Below are 22,261 nucleotides of genomic sequence, written 5' to 3'. Positions count from 1 at the left end.
CCCAATATCCCTTATGGATGCTAGAGAAAATAGGATTTTAATACCTACTTGTTAATCCTTTTCTCGCAGTCCATAAGGGATATTGGGCGCCCGCCTCAGTGCGTGGACTTTTCTGCAGGTTCTTGTTCTTTAGTTACCTGTTCAGCTGCTGTTGCTGTTGTTGTTACCAGCCGTTGCTGGTTGTTATATGTTGTGGTGTGCTAGTGTGTAAATCTCGCCACCTTTTGTTACCATGTTGCTTCTCTCATATCCTCATATCCTCTCATGTACTTTCTCCTTCAGGCACGTTTTTACCTATAATTGCCTGTGGGAGGGGGCATAGAGGGGAGGAGCCAGCACACCCAGTTGAAGAAATTTAAAGTGCACTGGCTCCTTTGGACCCCATCTATACCCCATTGTACTAGTTCCCCCAATATCCCTTATGGACTATGAGAAAAGGACTTACCGGTAGGTATTAACATCCTATTTTAAAGAAAAAAACTAATTTCCTTTTAAAGGAAAGGGCAGCAACTGTGTTTATATAATCCCGAAGCTGGTATCTCCCTCTTTTCCCATCCTCCCTCCATCAGTACATAACATACTATTCTATTGCTCTGTCTAAATCTTACCCTCCTTTGCTTGGGTGTAGTATGGCTGACCGGCGGTCAGCTTACCGACGCCGGGATCCCGGCAGCATACCGACGCCGGGATCCCGGCAGGGAGGGGCGAGTGCAACAAGCCCCTTGGGGGCTCGCCACGCTGCGGGCTCGGTGGGATTCTATTCCCACTCTATGGGTGTCATGGACACCCACGAGTGGAAATAGTCCCTGTTGGTCGGCATGCCGACCATCGGGATAGTGAGGGGTCGGGATGGTGGAGGCGGTCATGTGACTGTCGGTCTCCCGACTGCCGGTCACATGAATACCACCCCTTTGCTTACCTATTCCTTGTACACTTACGGCAAATTATTTCCTTCATTGCTAATATTTTGCCTGTTCCAAACCCCCATCTTTTCCTAACTGGTTGCCCTGCCCTTCTGGTGCTGGTCCCTGTCATATGCCTGGATTATCACATTGGAATATCTACTTCAAAATACTAGTTGGGCTATATTTACTTTATATAAATGTGAAATGTTGTATTCTGTATAAATCTTAATGACTTGCTACACATACTGCTTTTGACGGCTTTTCATCTTCATCCTAATGTACTTATTATTTATCCTGTCTACTACAAGTTGTATCATTTGATTTGTTCCAACTTCAGTTGATTTCCCGTCGCAATACAGCAGCTAATATTCCTTTTATTCTGCTGCAAATGGAAATGAGATTATTGTATGGATCTCCAAAAATGCCCAAATAGGAACAGATCCAATTTGAAAAAAGGATTCTAAACTATAGATCTGAATTTTATCCATACATTAATAACCATATAGATCAGTAATTTCTGGGATATAGGATGTACTGACTAAATCATGATATCGAGACTGCTGCTTTTCAATAAATTGACATTTACATAACAATAACCATATTAACCCCTAGTATACCAAGGACCCCAGAATGTTATTTTTTGCGATCCTGCCGTATCTATAACAACTATTTTACGCCTGATTTTTCTGTGTGTCCCGCATCGGATTAAGATAAATACTGTGTAAATAGGCTTATAAATTGTTCTTTAAAAAAAAAATGTAAATAATAAAAAACACTACATGTTACAAATGCAGAACGTTTTATATGTGAGAAACACAGGAGAACAAGCACCACTGTGACATGTCCTAAGGACTGTATCGATGGCAACACATGAATAGGGATGTAATGTTAGCGTAGTAAAATGATATAACCTTTTTACAAGAATATGCAGTATCCAATCGGATGTAAAAATGTTCACACTGTAATGAAGAAGAATATATGGCTTTTATTGGCTAACTGCTCTTGAAATAAATAAACAAAATATTTTCTGCTAACTGTCGTACCCTTACTAGAACGTATCCCTTCAGAAACCCCAAAAACATAATTTTAGTAATTTAAAAGTTGAGAATTTCGAAAAAAAAACGTGGGGTCCTCTGAAGACCCCAGCTTGGTAAAGTACGTTGACGAGGTAGGCTTGGTATATTAAGGGTTAATAATATCACATTAAAATAATATTGAAGGGAATAAAAAAACAGTATTGGAAATTGAAGAGCATAATAGAGCATTAGAAATATTATAAGAATACAATCCAAGGTTAAAATCACAGTAACCGTACTTGGAAAGAATGGCAATGTTTGTGCTGCAGCGGTAATGTTTAGTGAGCACAGTACTGCAGATGTAATGCCACTAGAGGAATGGCAGCAGCACTCATTTCAGCCATGTTTAGGAACTGTCGTAACTATCGCATAAGGGACCACTGTAAGATTTGGTGTTACCTTAGAAGTGTCCTCCTTAGTAGGCTGTAAAGCGGCATTTTATTGAATGTAAATGATATGATGGCTCATTGGGTCTTAAACTTACTCTACTCTTTTACCGTGTCTAGTGGTGTGAAAGACAAGAATTTCATGCTGCATTATGAGGTAAGATGAAGCTATATCCATATCTGCTCCCGCTATATACCGCATACCTTTCACCCTCTACTTCATATACTATGCTGCAACCCCAGGTCACTTGCCATCCCGGGACTCTGCCTCTGCAACAAGTAGCAGCAATATCCAGGAAACAGATGTGGGAACCACCATACGGTGCCGCAGCACTCAGAGTGGAGGCACTGGGGACACATGTAGTCACTTACCGGAGGGGGGAGAAGGTGAATTGGTCCGGCATGAAGGGGTGAGACCCTCTGGGGGGTGACCAGTGCGTTGACATGGAGAAGAAGGGGTCGGCGCTGTGGCTGCAGATGGCAGAGAATCTTCTCAATTGCTTTATAAATACTGCACACTGGTAGAGGGGCGGGGTCCTGTGCTTGTCTCTCCCACACCTCGCACAGGCCATGCCTAGACCCCTCCGGCCAGCTGCTGGTGGCTACTGGTATCCTCTACCACCAGACTGGGCAAGAACTGTGCTACATCCTCAGCATGAGAGAGCCGGAGAGTGTGTGCACGCAGGATGGCAATGTGTGTATATGCTTTACACTGGGACATATTCCATATAGATGCGCTCCCCGTAGTTGTACTCGCTATAGATGCGTTCCCTGTAGATTTGCTTCCAATAGATGCACTCTTCAGAGGCACTGCAAAGATGTAATTCTTTACTCCCTGTAGATACTCTCCATATAGACACTCTCTCTATAGATGCACTCCCTTCAGATGCGTTCTTATGAATGTGCTCACTATAGATGCTCTCACTGTAGATGTACTCCTTATTGATGTAGTCTCTATAGGTGTGCTCCCTATAAATGCATTCCCTGGCTGTGATCTCCCATATACATAGGAGGCTGCCTGGGGCCAGTGTGTGAGGGCAGTGGGCTTCTGCTGGCAGGATCCTCTGAGAGAAGCAGGGGTCTGGGACTCAGGATCGACAGCAAAAAGGTCGACAAACATTAGGTCGACGCCAATTGGTCGACACACCTTAGGTCGACATGGACAAAAGGTCGACATGGACAAAAGGTCGACATGGACAAAAGGTCGACAGGAACAAGGTCGACATGGACAAAAGGTCGACATGAGGGTTTTTTTGGTGTCGTTTTCTTCGTAGAGTGACCGGGAACCCCAATTAGTGCACCGCGTCCCCTCGCGTGGCTCGCTTCGCTCGCCATGCTTCGGGCATGGTGCCTTCGCTCCGCTACCGCTTCGCTCGGCACAGATTACCTTTCCAATCGTAGTCCACGTGGATCGTTAAGTATGAAAAGGTTCCAAAAAAGAAAAAAATTGTGAAAAAATCATGTCGACCTTTTTCCATGTCGACCTTGTCCCTGTCGATCTTTTGTCCATGTCGACCTTTTGTCCATGTCGACCTAAGGTTTGTCGACCTTTTTGCTGTCGATCTGGAGTCCGGATACCGAGAAGCAGGGTGTGCAGTCAGTGCTGGGATCCAGCTACTGCTGTCCCCAGTGTCTGTGTATTTTACACTCACAGCCCTTGTCCTGGCGTGTGATTGGTGAAGAGCCATGGTGGTCGGGGCCATGCAGAGCCCGGTATAGAAGTACCAGTCTTATAAATACACTGCAAGTGCAAAACTTTCCCCGATGTTGCCCCAGCCCGGGAGAGACATAGTCCACGCCCCCACACAGGCTGCAGCAGGTACACTGGGTGCGGGGTACATGAAGACAGCTGCTGTATGCCGGTGACCGCGAGAGAAGAGGATGCTGGGGGGACAGCCTGCACCCCCTCAAAACTGGGGCATGTGTGAAGGGCTGTGCGATTAGAATTTTTGCACCAGCCTGTCGCTGACCGGCGATGCCCGTTGTTGTCCGACACGCGTGCGCATTGTGGTGCATGCGCACTTAGGATCTGAACGCCCGCTGTGCGAAAACGCACAGCAGCGATCAGATCTGAATTATTGTTGTGTAGCCAGGTCCACAGGGCCCAAAATAAAAGAACCAAGCAGGAAAATATTTTGGTCCCTAACATAAAACGATATTCTTGGTTGTCCACTATGGGGCACAGGAGAGAATTCACAACTGTATTCCCCTGTTTTAAAAGCAAATTGATAGCAGTAAATATATGTAGTCCGTGTCTCTATTGACTCCTGTAAGCAGTGCCTGATGTCCTACACACATCTATTTGATCCATATATAAATTTTTTGATACATGTAAGTAAATAAACAAAAACGAAACACTAATGCTATGTACACATTATGCGATCCTATACAATACGATATCGTATGATATTGTATAAGATATCGGATTGTGTATACACACTACAAACGTTGTCAAGCGATGTCTAGATACAAAGTCATCACTGGAGTTCTAAACCACACAATATTACCTCATCGAGACTGCATGCAGTCCGACATACGACGTTGCATGCAACCCGCAGGACATCGACCGTAATCTGCATTCCCAGCTTTCCATCTGTTTGGGAGCACTGTCCACAAAGATGAAGCTGGTGGATGTTAGTCAATGCTATCCGTGAATTGGGAGTACTGCATTGCAGCTCCTGTGTGAACAGATGGGCAGAGAAAAATGTTTGCAACCCTGTTCTGTACTAAAGCCTAGAAATGCTTTCCCTTTGTGGCAAGTCCACTTTGATATTTGTGAATTTCTCCCATGTACTATGTACCTTTTTTTTTTACCGCCTTTACACGAGTATGGGTCATTAAGTCGACAAGACTTAGGTCGACAGTCATTAGGTCGACCACTTGGTCGACATGGTCAATAGGTCGGCATGGAAAAAGGGTCGACATGAGTATTTTTACTTTTTTGTGGTGTCGTTTTCTTCGTAAAGTGACGGGGAACCCCAATTAGAGCACCGTGTCCCCTCGCATGGCTCGCGAGGTTTGGGCAAGGTTCCTCACTCTGCTACCGCTGCACTCGACACAGGTTACTATTCCTAATTATAGTGCACTTGGATCATAAAGTATCAAAAAATGAATTTTTTTTTTTTTTTTTTTTTTTAAACTCATGTCAACCTTTTTCCATGTCGACCTAAGTTTTGTTGACCTAATGACCGTAAGCCCTTTATTCTGGCCTCTGAACATGGACACATTTTCACTGGCTTACGATCTACCTAAACATTATCAGTGTGAGAGTGTTAGTGTTTTGGGAAGAGATAAGGGGATTGATCGCAGACTGTTACCTTTCTAAATAAGCTAAGTAAGGTTCTGCAACATGAATATTATGTAGTTATCTAGAAAATACTATTGGGAAGATACAAAGGGATATCTAGAAACTGGTGATTTACTTGCATATATAGCAGAGAACACAGGAAAAATACATATCCTACTACACTTGCACAGTTAATAAATATGGTGTATGTAACAGTCAGTCTTACTGTGTTTTTGTCATTTCCAGTTCCCCCCATATGCAACAAATGAAATTGGCAAGGTTGTGGGAATGAACCGGAGAGAACTTGGTCATGGTAGGTAAAGCTAGAGGCAAAACTTAATGTGGGTAAACGCTAGCTGATGCAGGAATGACGGCGATGAGCGACTAGATCGTTGAACGATATAGCTTTCAAAGAAATAGCGCATACACACTGAACGTTATCGCTTAACGATAACGATCAGTGACGTCAGCGCCGGCATTCCTGGACATGCAGCTCAGTCCGACATTGACTGGTTGAGCTGCATGTCTGCTCAATATTGGTGATCGCTAAATGAAGTGTGGGAGCACGCATCGGTCACCATTATTGCCCTCATACACAATGGACGACATAAGCCTAAAAATTAATGTTAACGACATTTATGTCGTTATCGTTTATTTCTCATACGTCCTAGAGGATGCTGGGGTCCACTTCATGACCATGGGGTATAGACGGTTCCTCAGGAGCCATGGGCACTTTAAGACTCTTCAAAGGGTGTGAACTGGCTCCTCCCTCTATGCCTCTCCTCCAGACCTCAGTTTTAGAAATGTGCCCAGGCAGACTGCATGCACTCCAGGGGAGCTCTACTGAGTTTCTCTGAAAAGACTTATGTTAGGTTTTTTATTTTCAGGAAGAACTGCTGGCAACAGTCTCCCTGCTTCGTTGGACTGAGAGGGCAGAAGTAGGAACTAACTTCCTAAAGAATTTCATGGCTCTGCTACTGGCTGACAGGACACCATTAGCTCCTGAAGGGTACTGAACGCTAGCCGTGTCTAGATGCTCACTCCCACAGCACGCCGTCACCCCCCTCACAGAGCCAGAAGTCAGAAGACAGGTGAGTGTAAGAAGATAGATCTTCAATCAACATAGTGACGGCTAGAGGTACCGCGCGGCTTGCGGGAGCGCAGTGCGCCATTGCTGCCCACACACACACAGGCACTGCAGGGTGCAGTGGGGGGGGCTCCCCTGGGCAGCAAAATACCTTAAAAACTGGCTAAAAGGGGGCATAAGATGCCCAGGCACAGCCCTACGCCCGCCAGTATAAATATTGTATGAAAATCTCTTAGGGGAAAATGCGCCATTGCGGGGGCGGAGCTTCCTCCTCGTGCAGCCAGCACACTGCCCAGTGCCATTTTCTCTCTCTCCTCAGGCTGCAGAGACAACGCTGGTCCTCCTCCACTTCTGACTACAAGTATCAGGGTGCAAAAGAGGGGGAGGCACAGCGAATTTCGTGCTTTACAGGTGTATTTACATTGTAAAACAGCGCTGCATGTCAGTGGGCATTTTGTGTTCACAGGCATTATATACTGGCGCTGGGGTTGTGAACTGGCTGTGTCCCTCTGACAGATTTTACTGTGGGTCTGTCCCCTATAAGTCCCAGTGTGTCTGTGTGTGTGTTGTGCACGTGTGTAAGACATGTCAGAGGCAGGGAGTTCTTCCCCGGAGGAAGCCATTTTAGGGACACAGACTTGTAATGTGGTGGCACTGCCGGCACACCAAGAGCCTGCATGGGTGAAAGAAATACGTGATAGTATGCATCATATCAATAGGAGGTTAGATAAGTCTGAATCTCATGCAGAATGCTGGAGAAAGTCTGTGGAAGATGTGATTTTTCAGGGTTCTGTTCTTCCACCCGCAGGCGACCCCTCTGGGTCACATAAGAGACCGTTTGCAAATATTGTAAATACTGATACCGACACGGACACTGATTCCTGTGTCGACGATAGTGACTCCTGGGAAATAGATCATAAATTGGCGAAAAATATAAAATATATGATTGTGGCTATAAGAGAAGTTCTGGAGGTTACTGAAACCACTCCTGTACCTCAGGAGAAGGCCTATTTCTATAAAGAAAATAAATCTAAGGTTACTTTCCCTCCTTCCCACGAGCTTAATACTCTCTTTGAAGGGGTGTGGGTGAATCCCGGAAAGAAATTTCGTATTCCCAAGAGGTTTCAGATGGCTTATCCTTTCCCTGTAGAGGACAGAAAAAAGTGGGAGTCACCCCCAGTGTTAGACAGTGCACTGTCCAGGTTGACAAAGGAGGTAATTCTCCCTGCACCTGGCACGGCTTCACTAAAGGAGCCGGCTGACCGCAAAATGGAGACTACATTAAAATCCATTTATGTTGCCAATGGTATGCTGCTCAGGCCCACAATTGCTTGCGCGTGGGTGAGTCGCGCTATTGAACAATGGTCAGAAAGCTTGTCATCAGAAATTGACACGATTGATAAAGATGAGATACTCCTTTAAGTTAGGGAATATCAAAGACGCTGCCGCATACGTGCTAGAAGCCATGAAAGATATTGGACTCTTGGGTTCAACAGCCGCTACCATGGCGGTATCGGCTAGGCGGGCGTTATGGATTCGCCAGTGGAACGCGGATGCACATTCCAAAAAGAATATGGAGGCTCTCCCGTATACAGGCAAGGCCTTATTTGGGGATGGACTGGATGCGTTAGTCTCGGCGGCTACCGCAGGTAAGTCGACCTTTTTGCCTTCTGCTCCTACACCAGCAAAAAAAACATATCACTCTCACATGCAGTCCTTTCGGCCCAATAAATACAAAAAGGCCAAAGTTTCCCCCTTCTTTGCAGGTAGAGGAAGGGGAAAGGGAAAGAAGTCCACAGCGGCTTCAGGATCCCAGGAGCAGAAGTCAACCCCTACTTCTGCCAAATCTACAGCATGACGCTGGGGCTCCCTTGCGGGAGACCGCTCGGGTGGGGGCACGTCTGAAACTGTTCAGTCAATGTTGGATTCAATCTGGCCTGGATCCCTGGGTTTTACAAATAGTGTCCCAGGGGTACAAGCTGGAGTTCCAAGACATTCCCCCATACCGATTTTTCAAATCGACCTTGCCAGTTTCTCTTCCAGAAAGAGAGGCAGTAACAGCGGCAATTCAAAAATTATGTCACGATCAGGTAATAGTCCAGGTGCCTTTCTCACAACAAGGGGAGGGGTTTTATTCAAACCTCTTTGTAGTTCCGAAGCCGGACGGCTCGGTCAGACCGATCCTAAACCTAAAAAATCTGAATCTCTACTTGAAACGGTTCAAGTTCAAAATGGAGTCACTGAGGGCAGTGATTTCCAGTCTGGAGGAGGGGGACTACATGGTATCCGTAGACATAAAGGATGCTTACCTGCATGTTCCCATTTATCCGCCCCACCAGGCTTATCTGAGATTCGCGGTTCAGGATTGCCATTACCAGTTCCAGACGTTGCCTTTCGGTCTCTCCACGGCGCCGAGGGTATTCACCAAGGTGATGGCGGAGATGATGGTCCTCCTTCGTCAAAAAGGAGTCAGTATAATTCCTTATCTAGACGATCTCCTGATAAAGGCGAGATCCAGGGAGCAGTTGCTACAGAACATCACACTTTCCCTGTCCGTACTCCAACAACACAGTTGGATCATAAATTTTCCAAAGTCGCAGTTGGAACCGACGACAAGATTGTCTTTCCTCGGAATGATTCTGGACACAGAGGTTCAGAGAGTTTTTCTTCCGGTGGAAAAGGCACTGGAAATCCAGAAAATGGTGAAACAGTTATTAAAGCCAACAAGTGTGTCGGTCCATCAGTGCATTTGATTGTTGGGAAAGATGGTGGCGGCCTACGAGGCCATACAGTTTGGCAGGTTCCATACCAGAGTATTCCAGTGGTACCTGTTGGACAAGTGGTCGGGTTCCCACCTACACATGCACCGGAAGATAACCCTGACGTCAAAAGCCAGGATTTCGCTCCTGTGGTGGCTACACAGTTCTCACCTACTAGAGGGACGCAGGTTCGGGATTCAGGACTGGCTCCTGGTAACCACAGATGCAAGTCTCCGAGGCTGGGGAGCTGTCACGCAGGGGGAAAGCTTCCAAGGAAAATGGTCAAGTCAGGAAACCTGCCTTCACATAAACATACTGGAATTGAGAGCCATTTACAATGGCCTTCAACAAGCGGTACATCTTCTGCAAGATCATCCCGTGCAGATCCAGTCGGACAGTGTAACAGCAGTCGCGTACATAAACAGGCAGGGCAGAATGAAAAGCAGAACGGCAATGGCAGAGGTGACAAAGATCCTCCTCTGGGCAGAAAAGACATGTAAAGGCTCTGTCAGCGATTTTCATTCCGGGAGTAGACAGCTGGGAAGCAGACTTCCTCAGCAGACGCTATCTCCATCCAGGAGAGTGGGGCCTCCACCAAGAATTCTTCGCAGAGGTGACAAGTCTTTGGGGAGTTCCTCAAGTAGACATGATGGCATCTCGCCTCAACAAGAAGCTTCAGAGATATTGTTCCAGGTCGAGAGACCCGCAAGCAATAGCAGTGGATGCGCTGGTGGCCCAGTGGGTGTTCAGGTCGGTGTGTGTCTTCCCTCCACTTCCGCTAATCCCAAAAGTTCTCAAGATAATAATAAGAAAAAGAGTTTGTGCAATCTTCATTGCCCCAGACTGGCCAAGGAGGGCTTGGTACCCGGATCTTCAGGAGTTGCTCATAGAAGACCCTCGGCCTCTTCCTCCTCGAGAGGACCTGCTACAGAAGGGGCCGTGCGTGTATCAAGACTTACCGCGGCTACGTTTGACGGCATTGGCTGTTGAGTGCCGTATCCTAGCCCGAAAGGGTATTCCCAAGGAAGTCATCCCCACTCTTATTCAGGCCAGGAAAGGAGTAACGTCTAAACATTACCACCGTATTTGGAGAAAATATGTGTCTTGGTGTGAATCCAAGAAAGCTCCTGCTGAAGAGTTTAGGTTGGGACGTTTTCTCCATTTTCTACAGGCTTGTGTGGATGTGGGCCTTCAATTGGGGTCGATCAAGGTCCAGATTTCGGCCTTGTCATTTTTTTCCCAAAGACAATTTGCCTCTCTTCCAGAAGTTCAGACCTTCGTGAAAGGGGTTCTGCACATCCAGCCTCCATTTGTGCCTCCAGTGGCACAATGGGACCTTAATGTGGTGTTGTAGTTCCTTCAATCGGATTGGTTTGAACCTCTGCAGGGGATAGAGTTGAATTTTCTCACTTGGAAAGTGGTGATGCTTTTGGCTTTGGCATCCGCAAGGCGGGTGTCTGAATTGGGGGCCTTGTCTCACAAGAGCCCTTACCTGACCTTCCATGAAGATAGGGCAGAGTTGAGAACTCGCCAACATTTTCTTCCTAAGGTGGTTTCATCTTTCCACATAAACCAACCTATTGTGGTGCCAGTGGCTACTGACATGTTCACTGAATCAGTCTCTAGATGTGGTTAGGGCTTTGAAGATTTATGTAGCTAGAACAGCTAGGATACGGAAAACAGAGGCTCTGTTTGTCCTGTATGCTCCCAACAAAATTGGGTGTCCTGCTTCCAAGCAGACTATTATGCGCTGGATCAGAGGAACGATTCAGCATGCTCATTCTACGGCTGGATTGCCGTTACCTGCGTTGGTGAAGGCCCATTCTACTAGGAAGGTGGGCTCATCCTGGGTGGCTGCCCGGGGGGGGGGGGGGGGCGGTCTCGGCATTACAGCTTTGCCGAGCGGCTACTTGGACAGGGTCAAACTACAAATTTGACACCTTGGCCAAGGAGGACCTCAAGTTCGGTCAATCTGTGCTGCAGGGTCATCTGCACTCTCCCGCCCGTACTGGAGCTTTGGTATAAACCCCATGGTCATGAAGTGGACCCCAGCATCCTCTAGGACCTATGAGAAAACAGGATTTTAATACCTACCGGTAAATCCTTTTCTCCTAGTGCGTACTTTACCTGCCATTTTGTTTATTAGAGTTACACATGTTGTGTTTTATTAGTTTTCAGCATGTTGCTGTAATTGGTTTATGCCTGTTGGCATGTGTTATGTTGAATACCATGTTGTGTGGCATGGTTGAGGTGTGAACTGGTATGGATCTCACCATTAGTATTAAAGTAAATCCTTTCCTCGAAATGTCCATCTCCCTGGGCACAGTTCCTATAACTGAGGTCTGGAGGAGAGGCATAGAGGGAGGAGCCAGTTCACACCCTTTGAAAAGTCTTAAAGTGCCCATGGCTCCGGCGGAACCGTCTATACCCCATGGTTATGAAGTGGCTCCCAGCATCCCCTACGGACTAGAAAAAAAGGATTTACCGGTAGGTATTAAAATCCTGTTTTTTGAAGCTGAAATCACCTAGTGTGTACCCGCCTTTAGTGTGTCTGTTGTAGAGGGGAAATTATATTAAGGCTGGTACAAATGGCTCAATTTTATATGTGCCCAGGCAAGTCTCTCCGACTATTCTTAACCTCTGCTCATTTTGTTCATCAACGTAAACAGTGTATTAATATTGTTATTATGATCATTATTATTTTTATAGTACACACAAATTCAGAAATTACATTAATTTTAATGTTTGTTTATAGGTGCTCTAGCAGAAAAAGCCTTAAGAGCTGTCATTCCTAAAGACTTTCCCTTCACAATAAGAGTGACTGCAGAAGTATTAGAGTCGAATGGTAAGTTAAATCCCAATATAGCAAAATTAGAAAAAATGTCCCTATTTGATACTTTAAATTTGTCATCGCTTAAGCCGGCCACGCTCTACAGCTGATATTTATGATAGTCCAATGTTGCAACATGTGGCCACAAAATATATTTTTTTTGTATTTAGGTCCCCTATAATATTTGCAGGGCATACTGTGGGAAATATTTTGACACTATATCCCCATATGTGTAAAGTGATAAACTGCAGTATTTATGTAATGTATTTAAAAAGAAAAATATATAGAGAACTGTAATCTATCTAATTTAGGGAGATCTGGTTTGTTTGGGAACCAGAGCACATCGGTGCTAGAGAAGGAAGGGGATGGAATACAGTTTATTTTCAATTGGTTTTGAATAGGAGAATATCCAGATGGTGGCCTTCATTCGTGAAACACATTTGTAGTTGTTTTCTGAAGTTTTGTATCACTCAGCGGGTCATTTCCGGCGTTATCGCTGCCATTTCTGTGGCTATGTTAACAAGCAGAATTTTCAGTTTCCTGGAAGGCCTGTACTCAGCCTATGGGGCCATCTGATAGATGAGGTCTACAAATATCGATCAAGAACCATTAATCAACTGAAGGCTGCTATACAACACTATCGTATTCAAAACCAATTGAAACTAAAATGTATTCCCTGCACTTTTAGATTATGTACTAAAATTTTGAATAATGTTTACCATGCCTATTTTGTTAACCTCTAAAATCTGCAATCTTTTTTCTGCCTCATCCTGTATACGCTTCAAGGTTTTCAGCCATATTAGGCTGAGCCCTTCAAGGCTTAGTAAAAAAAGAGAAAAAACAATCCACTCCAAAATAAAAATACTTTGTATTTGGAAATAAACTTTACGTATACGATATATACATTGTATTTTAGGGGATTTACTAGTAGTTCATTTAAATAAAATAACTTATATTTTAGGTCTAGCAGTTCTATAAAACTAGGGGACTACATAAAGGGTTTAAGAAAATTCTCATACAGGTATTTGAAGGTATAACATTGATTGCAACTTCAGTTTCTTTTTAAGTTACCCACCAATTTTGTGATAACCATTATGTATAATAAAAGTTATTAACTGTTATTTGTGTTTATACTTTTTTTTATGTACAGTGTTTATTACACAGCTTTACTGATTGACCTTGCAATATTGTTCTTTTAGGTTCTTCATCAATGGCATCTGCTTGTGGAGGCTCTTTATCATTGATGGATGCAGGTAATAATTAGCATTTTTTTATATAATTTTTTTTTTCAATTAACTGCTACTCCAATGTACAATGTAAGGGATGCACAATTACGGATGATAAATTCTCTTATGAAAAGCGAAAACATTTTTTTAAATGAATACAATAATGGCACGGACGGTGTAATGGTTAGCATTACTGCCTCACAGCACTGAGATCATGGGTTCGATTTGCTCTAACTGTGTGGAGTTTATATATTCTCCCCGTACTTGCGTGGGTTTCCTCTGGGTACTCCAGTTTCTCTAACGTCCTAAGTGGATGCTGGGGACTCCGTAAGGACCATGGGGAAGAGCGGCTCCGCAGGAGACTGGGCACATCTAAAGAAAGCTTTAGGACTATCTGGTGTGCACTGGCTCCTCCCCCTATGACCCTCCTCCAAGCCTCAGTTAGATCTTTGTGCCCGACCGAGAAGGGTGCACACTAGGGGCTCTCCTGAGCTTCTTAGTGAAAGTTTTAGTTTAGGTTTTTTATTTTCAGTGAGACCTGCTGGCAACAGGCTCACTGCATCGAGGGACTAAGGGGAGAAGAAGCGAACTCACCTGCGTGCAGAGTGGATTGGGCTTCTTAGGCTACTAGACATTAGCTCCAGAGGGACGATCACAGGCCCAGCCATGGATGGGTCCCAGAGCCGTGCCGCCGGCCCCCTTACAGAGCCAGAAGGCAGAAGAGGTCCGGAAAATCGGCGGCAGAAGACGTCCTGTCTTCAACAAGGTAGCGCACAGCACTGCAGCTGTGCGCCATTGCTCTCAGCACACTTCACACTCCGGTCACTGAGGGTGCAGGGCGCTGGGGGGGGCGCCCTGAGACGCAATAAAAACACCTTGGATGGCAAAAAAAATGCATCACATATAGCTCCTGGGCTATATGGATGCATTTAACCCCTGCCAGAATACATAGAAAAACGGGAGATAAGGCCGCCGATAAGGGGGCGGAGCCTATCTCCTCAGCACACTGGCGCCATTTTCCCTCACAGCTCCGTTGGAGGGAAGCTCCCTGGCTCTCCCCTGCAGTCACTACACTACAGAAAGGGTTAAAAAAGAGAGGGGGGGGCACTAATTACGCGCAGTATTAAAGATACAGCAGCTATAAGGGGAAAAACACTTATATAAGGTTATCCCTGTATATATATATATATATATATATATATAGCGCTCTGGTGTGTGCTGGCAAACTCTCCCTCTGTCTCCCCAAAGGGCTAGTGGGGTCCTGTCCTCTATCAGAGCATTCCCTGTGTGTGTGCTGTATGTCGGTACGTTGTGTCGACATGTATGAGGAGAAAAATGATGTGGAGACGGAGCAGATTGCCTGTAATAGTGATGTCACCCCCTAGGGGGTCGACACCTGAGTGGATGAACTGTTGGAAGGAATTACGTGACAGTGTCAGCTCTGTATAAAAGACAGTGGTTGACATGAGACAGCCGGCTACTCAGCTTGTGCCTGTCCAGACGTCTCATAGGCCGTCAGGGGCTCTAAAGCGCCCGTTACCTCAGATGGCAGATATAGACGCCGACACGGATACTGACTCCAGTGTCGACGGTGAAGAGACAAATGTGACTTCCAGTAGGGCCACACGTTACATGATTGAGGCAATGAAAAATGTTTTACACATTTCTGATAATACAAGTACCACCAAAAAGGGGTATTATGTTCGGTGAGGAAAAACTACCTGTAGTTTTCCTGAATCTGAGAAATTAAATGAGGTGTGTGATGATGCGTGGTTTTTCCCCGATAACAACTGATAATTTCTAAAATGTTATTGGCATTATATCCTTTCCCGCCAGAGGTTAGGGTGCGTTGGGAAACACCCCCTAGGGTGGATAAAGCGCTCACACGCTTGTAAGGGCTCTACCCTCTCCTGAGATGGCCGCCCTTAAGGATCCTGCTGATAGAAAGCAGGAGGGTATCCTAAAATGTATTTACACACATACTGGTGTTATACTGCGACCAGCAATCGCCTCAGCCTGGATGTGCAGTGCTGGGTTGGCGTGGTCGGATTCCCTGACTGAAAATATTGATACCCTAGATAGGGACAGTATATTTTTGCCTATAGAGCATTTAAAAGATGCATTTCTATATATGCGTGATGCACAGCGGAATATTTGCCGACTGGCATCAAGTCTAAGTGCGTTGTCCATTTCTACCAGTAGAGGGTTATGGACACGTCAGTGGTCAGGTGATGCGTATTCCAAACGGCATTTGGAAGTATTGCCTTATTAAGGGGAGGAGTTATGTGGGGTCGGTCTTTCAGACCTGGTGGCCACGGCAACAGCTGGGAAATCCACGTTTGTACCCCAGGTCGCCTCTCAACATGAGAAGACGCCGTATTATCAGGCGCAGTCTTTTCGTGGACAAGCGGGCAAAAGGTTCCTCATTTCTGCCCCGTGACAGAGGGAGAGGAAAAAGGCTGCAGAAATCAGCCAGTTCCCAGGAACAGAAACCCTCTCCCGCCTTTGCCAAGCCCTCAGTATGACGCTGGGGCTTTACAAGCAGAATCAGGCATGGTGGGGGGCCCGTCTCAATGAATTTCAGCGCGCAGTGGGCTCACTCGCAAGTAGACCCCTGGATCCTTCAGGTGATATCTCAGGGGTACAAATTAGAATTCGAGACGTCTCCCCCTCGCCGTTTCCTAAAGTCGGCTTTACCGATGTCTCCTTCTGACAGGGAGACAGTTTTGGAAGCCATTCACAAGCTGTATTCCCAGCAGGTGATAATCAAGGTACCCCTCCTGCAACAGGGAACGGGGTATTATTCCACACTGTTGTGGTACCGAAGCCGGACGGCTCTGTGAGACCGATTCTAAATCTAAAATCTTTGAACACTTACATACAGAGGTTCAAATTCAAGATTGAGTCACTCAGAGCAGTGATTGCGAACCTGGAAGAAGGGGACTACATGATGTCTCGGGACATCAAGGATGCTTACCTTCAAGTCAAAATTTACCCTTCTCACCAAGGGTACCTCAGGTTTATGGTACAGAACTGTCACTATCAGTTCAGACGCTGCCGTATGGATGGTCCACGGCACCCCGGGTCTTTACCAAGGTAATGGCCGAAATGATGATATTCCTTCGAAGGAAGGGAATTTTAGTTATCCCTTACTTGGACGATTCCCTGATAAGGGTAAGATCCAGGGAACAGTTGGAGGTCGGTGTAGCACTATCTCAGGTAGTGTTGCGGCAGCACGATTGGATTCTCAATATTCCAAAATCGCAGCTGGTTCCGACGACTTGTCTTCTGTTCCTAGGGATGATCCTGGACACAGTCCAGAAAAAGGTGTTTCTCCCGGAGGAGAAAGCCAGGGAGTTATCCGAGCTAGTCAGGAACCTCCTAAAACCGAGCCAAGTATCAGTGCATCAATGCACAAGGGTTTTGGGTAAAATGGTGGCTTCCTACGAAGCAATCCCATTCGGCAGATTCCACGCAAGAACTTTCCAGTGGGACCTGCTGGACAAATGGTCCGGGTCGCATCTTCAGATGCATCAGCGGATAACCCTGTCACCAAGGACAAGGGTGTCCCGCCTGTGGTGGTTGCAGAGTGCTCATCTTCTAGAGGGCCGCAGTTTCGGCATTCAGGACTGGGTCCTGGTGACCACGGATGCCAGCCTGCAAGGCTGGGGAGCAGTCACACAGGGAAGGAATATCCAGGGCTTATGGTCAAGCCTGGAGACATCACTTCACATAAATATCCTGAAGCTAAGGGCCATTTACAATGCTCTAAGCTTAGCAAGACCTCTGCTTCAAGGTCAGCCGGTGTTGATCCAGTCGGACAACATCACGGCAGTCACCCACGTAAACAGACAGGGTGGCACAAGAAGCAGGAGGGCAATGGCAGAAGCTGCAAGGATTCTTCGCTGGGCGGAAAATCATGTGATAGCCCTGTCAGCAGTATTCATTCCGGGAGTGGACAACTGGGAAGCAGACTTCCTCAGCACGACCTCCACCCGGGAGAGTGGGGACTTCACCCAGAAGTCTTCCACATGATTATAATCCGTTGGGAAAAACTCGACAGGTATTGCGCCAGGTCAAGGGACCCTCAGGCAATAGCTGTAGACGCTCTGGTAACACCGTGGGTGTACCAGTCAGTGTATGTGTTCCCTCCTCTGCCTCTCATACCCAAGGTACTGAGATTGATAAGATGGAGAGGAGTAAGCACTATATTAGTGGCTCCGGATTGGCCAAGAAGGACTTGGTAACCGGAACTTCAAGAGATGCTCACGGAGGATCCGTGGCCTCTACCTCTAAGAAGGGACCTGCTCCAGCAAGGACCCTGTCTGTTCCAAGACTTACCGCGGCTGCGTTTGACGGCATGGCGGTTGAACGCCGGATCCTGAAGGAAAAAAGGCATTCCGGATGAAGTCATCCCTATCCTGATCAAAGCCAGGAAGGATGTAACCGCAAAACATTATCACCGCATTTGGCGAAAATATGTTGCGTGGTGCGAGGCCAGTAAGGCTCGACGGAGGAAATTCAACTAGGTCGATTCCTACATTTCCTGCAAACAGGAGTGTCTATGGGCCTGAAATTGGGGTCCATTAAGGTTCAAATTCGGCCCTGTCAATTTTCTTCCAAAAAGAACTAGCTTCAGTCCCTGAAGTTCAGACGTTTGTAAAAGGGGTACTGCATATACAGCCTCCTTTTGTGCCTCCAGTGGCACTTTGGGATCTCAATGTAGTTTTTGGGTTCCAAAAGTCACATTGGTTTGAACCACTTAAATCTGTGGAGTTAAAATATCTCACATGGAAAGTGGTCATGCTGTTGGCCCTGGCCTGGGCCAGGCGCGTGTCAGAATTGGCGGCTTTATCCTGTAAAAGCCCTTATCTGATTTTCCATTCGGACAGGGCGGAATTGAGGACTCGTCCTCAGTTTCTCCCTAAGGTGGTTTCAGCGTTTCACCTGAACCAACCTATTGTGGTGCCTGCGGCTACTAGGGACTTGGAGGACTCCAAGTTGCTAGACGTTGTCAGGGCCCTGAAAATATATGTTTCCAGGACGGCTGGAGTCAGAAAATCTGACTCGCTGTTTATCCTGTATGCACCCAACAAGCTGGGTGCTCCTGCTTCTAAGCAGACTATTGCTCGTTGGATTTGTAGTACAATTCAGCTTGCACATTCTGTGGCAGGCCTGCCACAGCCAAAATCTGTAAAAGCCCATTCCACAAGGAAGGTGGGCTCATCTTGGGCGGCTGCCCGAGGGGTCTCGGCTTTACAACTTTGCCGAGCAGCTACTTGGTCAGGAGCAAATAAGTTTGTAAAATTCTACAAAATTGATACCCTGGCTGAGGAGGACCTGGAGTTCTCTCATTTGGTGCTGCAGAGTCATCCGCACTCTCCCGCCGGTTTGGGAGCTTTGGTATAATCCCCATGGTCCTTACGGAGTCCCCAGCATCCACTTAGGACGTTAGAGAAAATAAGAATTTACTTACCGATAATTCTATTTCTCGTAGTCCGTAGTGGATGCTGGGCGCCCATCCCAAGTGCGGATTGTCTGCAATACTGGTACATAGTTATTGTTACCAAAAAAAAATCGGGTTATTGCTGTAGTGAGCCATCTTTTCTAGAGGCTCCTCTGTTATCATGCTGTTAACTGGGTTCAGATCACAAGTTGTACGGTGTGATTGGTGTGGCTGGTATGAGTCTTACCCGGGATTCAAAATCCTTCCTTATTGTGTACGCTCGTCCGGGCACAGTATCCTAACTGAGGCTTGGAGGAGGGTCATAGGGGGAGGAGCCAGTGCACACCAGATAGTCCTAAAGCTTTCTTTAGATGTGCCCAGTCTCCTGCGGAGCCGCTATTCCCCATGGTCCTTACGGAGTCCCCAGCATCCACTACGGACTACGAGAAATAGAATTATCGGTAAGTAAATTCTTATTTTCCTCCCACAATTCAAAAAATATACTGGTAGGGTAATTGGCTCCCAACAAAATTAACCCTAGCATGAATGTGTGTATAGCGTACATGTGGTACGGAATATGGACTGTAAGCTCCACTGGGGCAGAGACTGATGTGAATGGCTAAAATATTCTCTGTAAAGCGCTACAGAATATGTGTGTGCTATATAAAAAACTGGTAATAAATAAATAATAATATAAACCCCCACACAATAACATACTATATAAAATACTAGTATTAAACGGGTGTGGTATGCAAGGTCGACCACACTTAGGTCGACAGTAAGTAGGCCGACATGGTTCCTAGGTCGACATGACAGAAGGTCATCGTGCGTTTTTTGCATTTTTTTTTGGTGTCGTTTTCTCCGTACAGTGACCGGGATCCCCAAATAGATCCCCCAAATAGTGCACCGTGTCCCCTCGCATGGCTCGCTTCACTCAACATGCTTCGGGCAAGGTGCCTTGCTCCGCTACCGCTGCGCACGGCTTAGGTTACCGTTCCCAATTGTAGTCCACTTGGATCGTAAAGTATGAAAAAGTCCAAAAAATTTGAATTAAAAATAAAATTCATGTCGACCTAGAGATCCTATCTACCTAGAAACCATGTCAACCTACTTACTGTCGACCTAGAGACCGGATACTGAATTAAACTGCCTGACAACAGATTTCAGGTCACATGTAGTCATACATATAAAGACAGCTCCTGCATGCACAGCAGATACATTTGTGTATTCAAATTATATATTTAAAGCAGTCCCAGCTATAAATAATATGTTCTGTTGAGTATCACTGGGCCCCCCAATAAGTTACTGCGGTTCTAGTGATACATTAATGTTGTTTCTTTTATGTCCTAGAGGATGCTGGGGTCCACATTAGTACCATGGGGTATAGACTGGTCCACCAGGAGCCATTGGCACTTTAAGAGTTTGAGAGTGTGGGCTGGCTCCTCCCTCTATGCCCCTCCTACCAGACTCCGTTTAGAAAATGTGCCCAGAGGAACCGGTCACAGCTAGGGGAGCTCTACAGAGTTTCTCTAGTAAAGTTTTTTTTAGAGTTTATTATTTTACAAGAAGGCTGCTGGCAACAGCCTCTCTGCTTCGTGGGACTAAGGGGGGGAGTAGTGTACGCCCTGCGGGGTCTGAGCCACTATCTCCGCTGCAGGACACTGAGATCCTGAGGGAATAGATCGTTCCCTGCCACAGGGGATCGCTCACCCCAGCAGCATGCCACCACCCCCTTACAGAGCTGAAGATCAGTGGCGACCCTCCTAGCAAGCGGGGGGGCGGTGTGAAGATGGCGGCATCAGGGTAGGAGCGCAGTATTAACTGCGCTTCGGAGGCTCAGCGGTACATGGTTCGGCGCTGTGAGGGGCGCCCTGAGTCAGCGCCTACACCCTACACTGGTCACGCAGCCTGTCGGGGTCCCGAGATCTCAGCCAGCATAAATCCTCAGGCCAGTATAATCCTTGGAAGAGCGGGAAGACAGTGCCATTTTTGGGAGCTTCTCCTCAGAGCGGACCCAGCAGCGTTCAGCTCCATTTTCCTGCCTGCATAAAGCTGTCAGTGAAGAGCAAGTCCCTCCACAGCGACTCCAGCTATCTCTCACGGTGCCAGGGTGTTGTAGAAGGGGGGGGGGGGGCTGCAAAACGACTGTGTAAACTATTAAGGTGCACAGTCAGCACTGATAGGGGGTCTCCCGTTATATTAAAAGCCTGTGTGTGGGTTGGCTCCAATCTCTGTGTCTCTTTTGCCATTCTTGTGGATGAAACTCTGTCCTCCCCTGTGTGTGTGGAGTGTCTGTGGTCTCCATTAAGCAATGTCCAGAGACTCTGTGTCATATGCTGCAGAGGATATGTCCTCTCAGGATGATCTCATTCCATGTAATCAGGATTACACTGGTTTAGACACAGATTGGGTATCTGCACACTCACTATGTATTTGTTTATTGTATTTCTTGTGAGTGTATGTGATTCATCACCATACATTCACTTGGCGAACCCCTTTCCTATATCATATATTATTAAATGTACTCAGGGGGTGCTGTCAACTACAGGGTATTGAAACTAGAATGTAAGAGGAAAGAAACAGAAGGAAATCTGTATTGTTGACGCACTGAGGAGATATGAATTTATTCTAAAATATAACCTTTATTTGATATGCATTAAAATAGAGTTGGATATCGTCCTGAACAGCAGTGAAACATAAGAGTTAAAATGACAGTACTAACAAATATGTGAAAAGACTGGAAAAATGTGAATAAAGAGTTAAAAACGTGTCCACGTGTTTCACGTCTAATTCTTAGGAGTTGCTGAGATGACTTATATATCAATAGTCTTTATCCAATATCAAAAAGGCTGTCACAATTTATGATGTTGGAACCCGCTATATTACATCACTGGTCTAAACGTTTACTCTTCATGTGTGTATCTTCTTCACTCCATGAAGATTACCATCTGACGGGTACTCCCCCTTGTGCAGTAGAAATATGTGGACTATAGATTCAAATGAATGCACATATATCACCCAGTTTCAGATAAAAATATCTTTGAGTATATGTGGTTGCTTTAGTCTTAATTTCCCTATTGCTGTAGATGTAATTCTCTACTGAAATACAGATCTCCAAGCATCAGGAGTCCTACACACTTACTGTCTATACCTTCAGAGGATCTATTATATGTGTGGGTTAAGTTGCTTCGGAGGTTATAATATTCCCCACTTTTATGGGAAACGGCCTACGTGTATATTAATACACATCGGTTCTGTTT

At 46.1% G+C, this 22,261-nt stretch overlaps 1 protein-coding gene across 2 annotated transcripts in view; it reads left to right on the top strand.

Annotated features, from left to right (window-relative positions):
* The window catches only part of PNPT1 (polyribonucleotide nucleotidyltransferase 1), a 311,784-nt gene that overhangs the window by 223,072 nt on the left and 66,451 nt on the right, over nucleotides 1–22,261 (top strand). For both annotated transcript variants that reach the window (XM_063918199.1, XM_063918198.1), the window contains exons 15-18: nucleotides 2,488–2,524; nucleotides 5,900–5,966; nucleotides 12,255–12,344; nucleotides 13,529–13,582. In XM_063918199.1, the coding sequence (XP_063774269.1) occupies nucleotides 2,488–2,524; nucleotides 5,900–5,966; nucleotides 12,255–12,344; nucleotides 13,529–13,582 (248 nt within the window). The remainder of the gene's footprint in view (nucleotides 1–2,487; nucleotides 2,525–5,899; nucleotides 5,967–12,254; nucleotides 12,345–13,528; nucleotides 13,583–22,261) is intronic.

This window comes from Pseudophryne corroboree, chromosome 4 (assembly GCF_028390025.1).
Source record: "Pseudophryne corroboree isolate aPseCor3 chromosome 4, aPseCor3.hap2, whole genome shotgun sequence".
In the NCBI taxonomy this organism is placed as follows: Eukaryota; Metazoa; Chordata; class Amphibia; order Anura; family Myobatrachidae; genus Pseudophryne; species Pseudophryne corroboree.
This window is presented reverse-complemented; position numbering and strand designations above follow the sequence as displayed.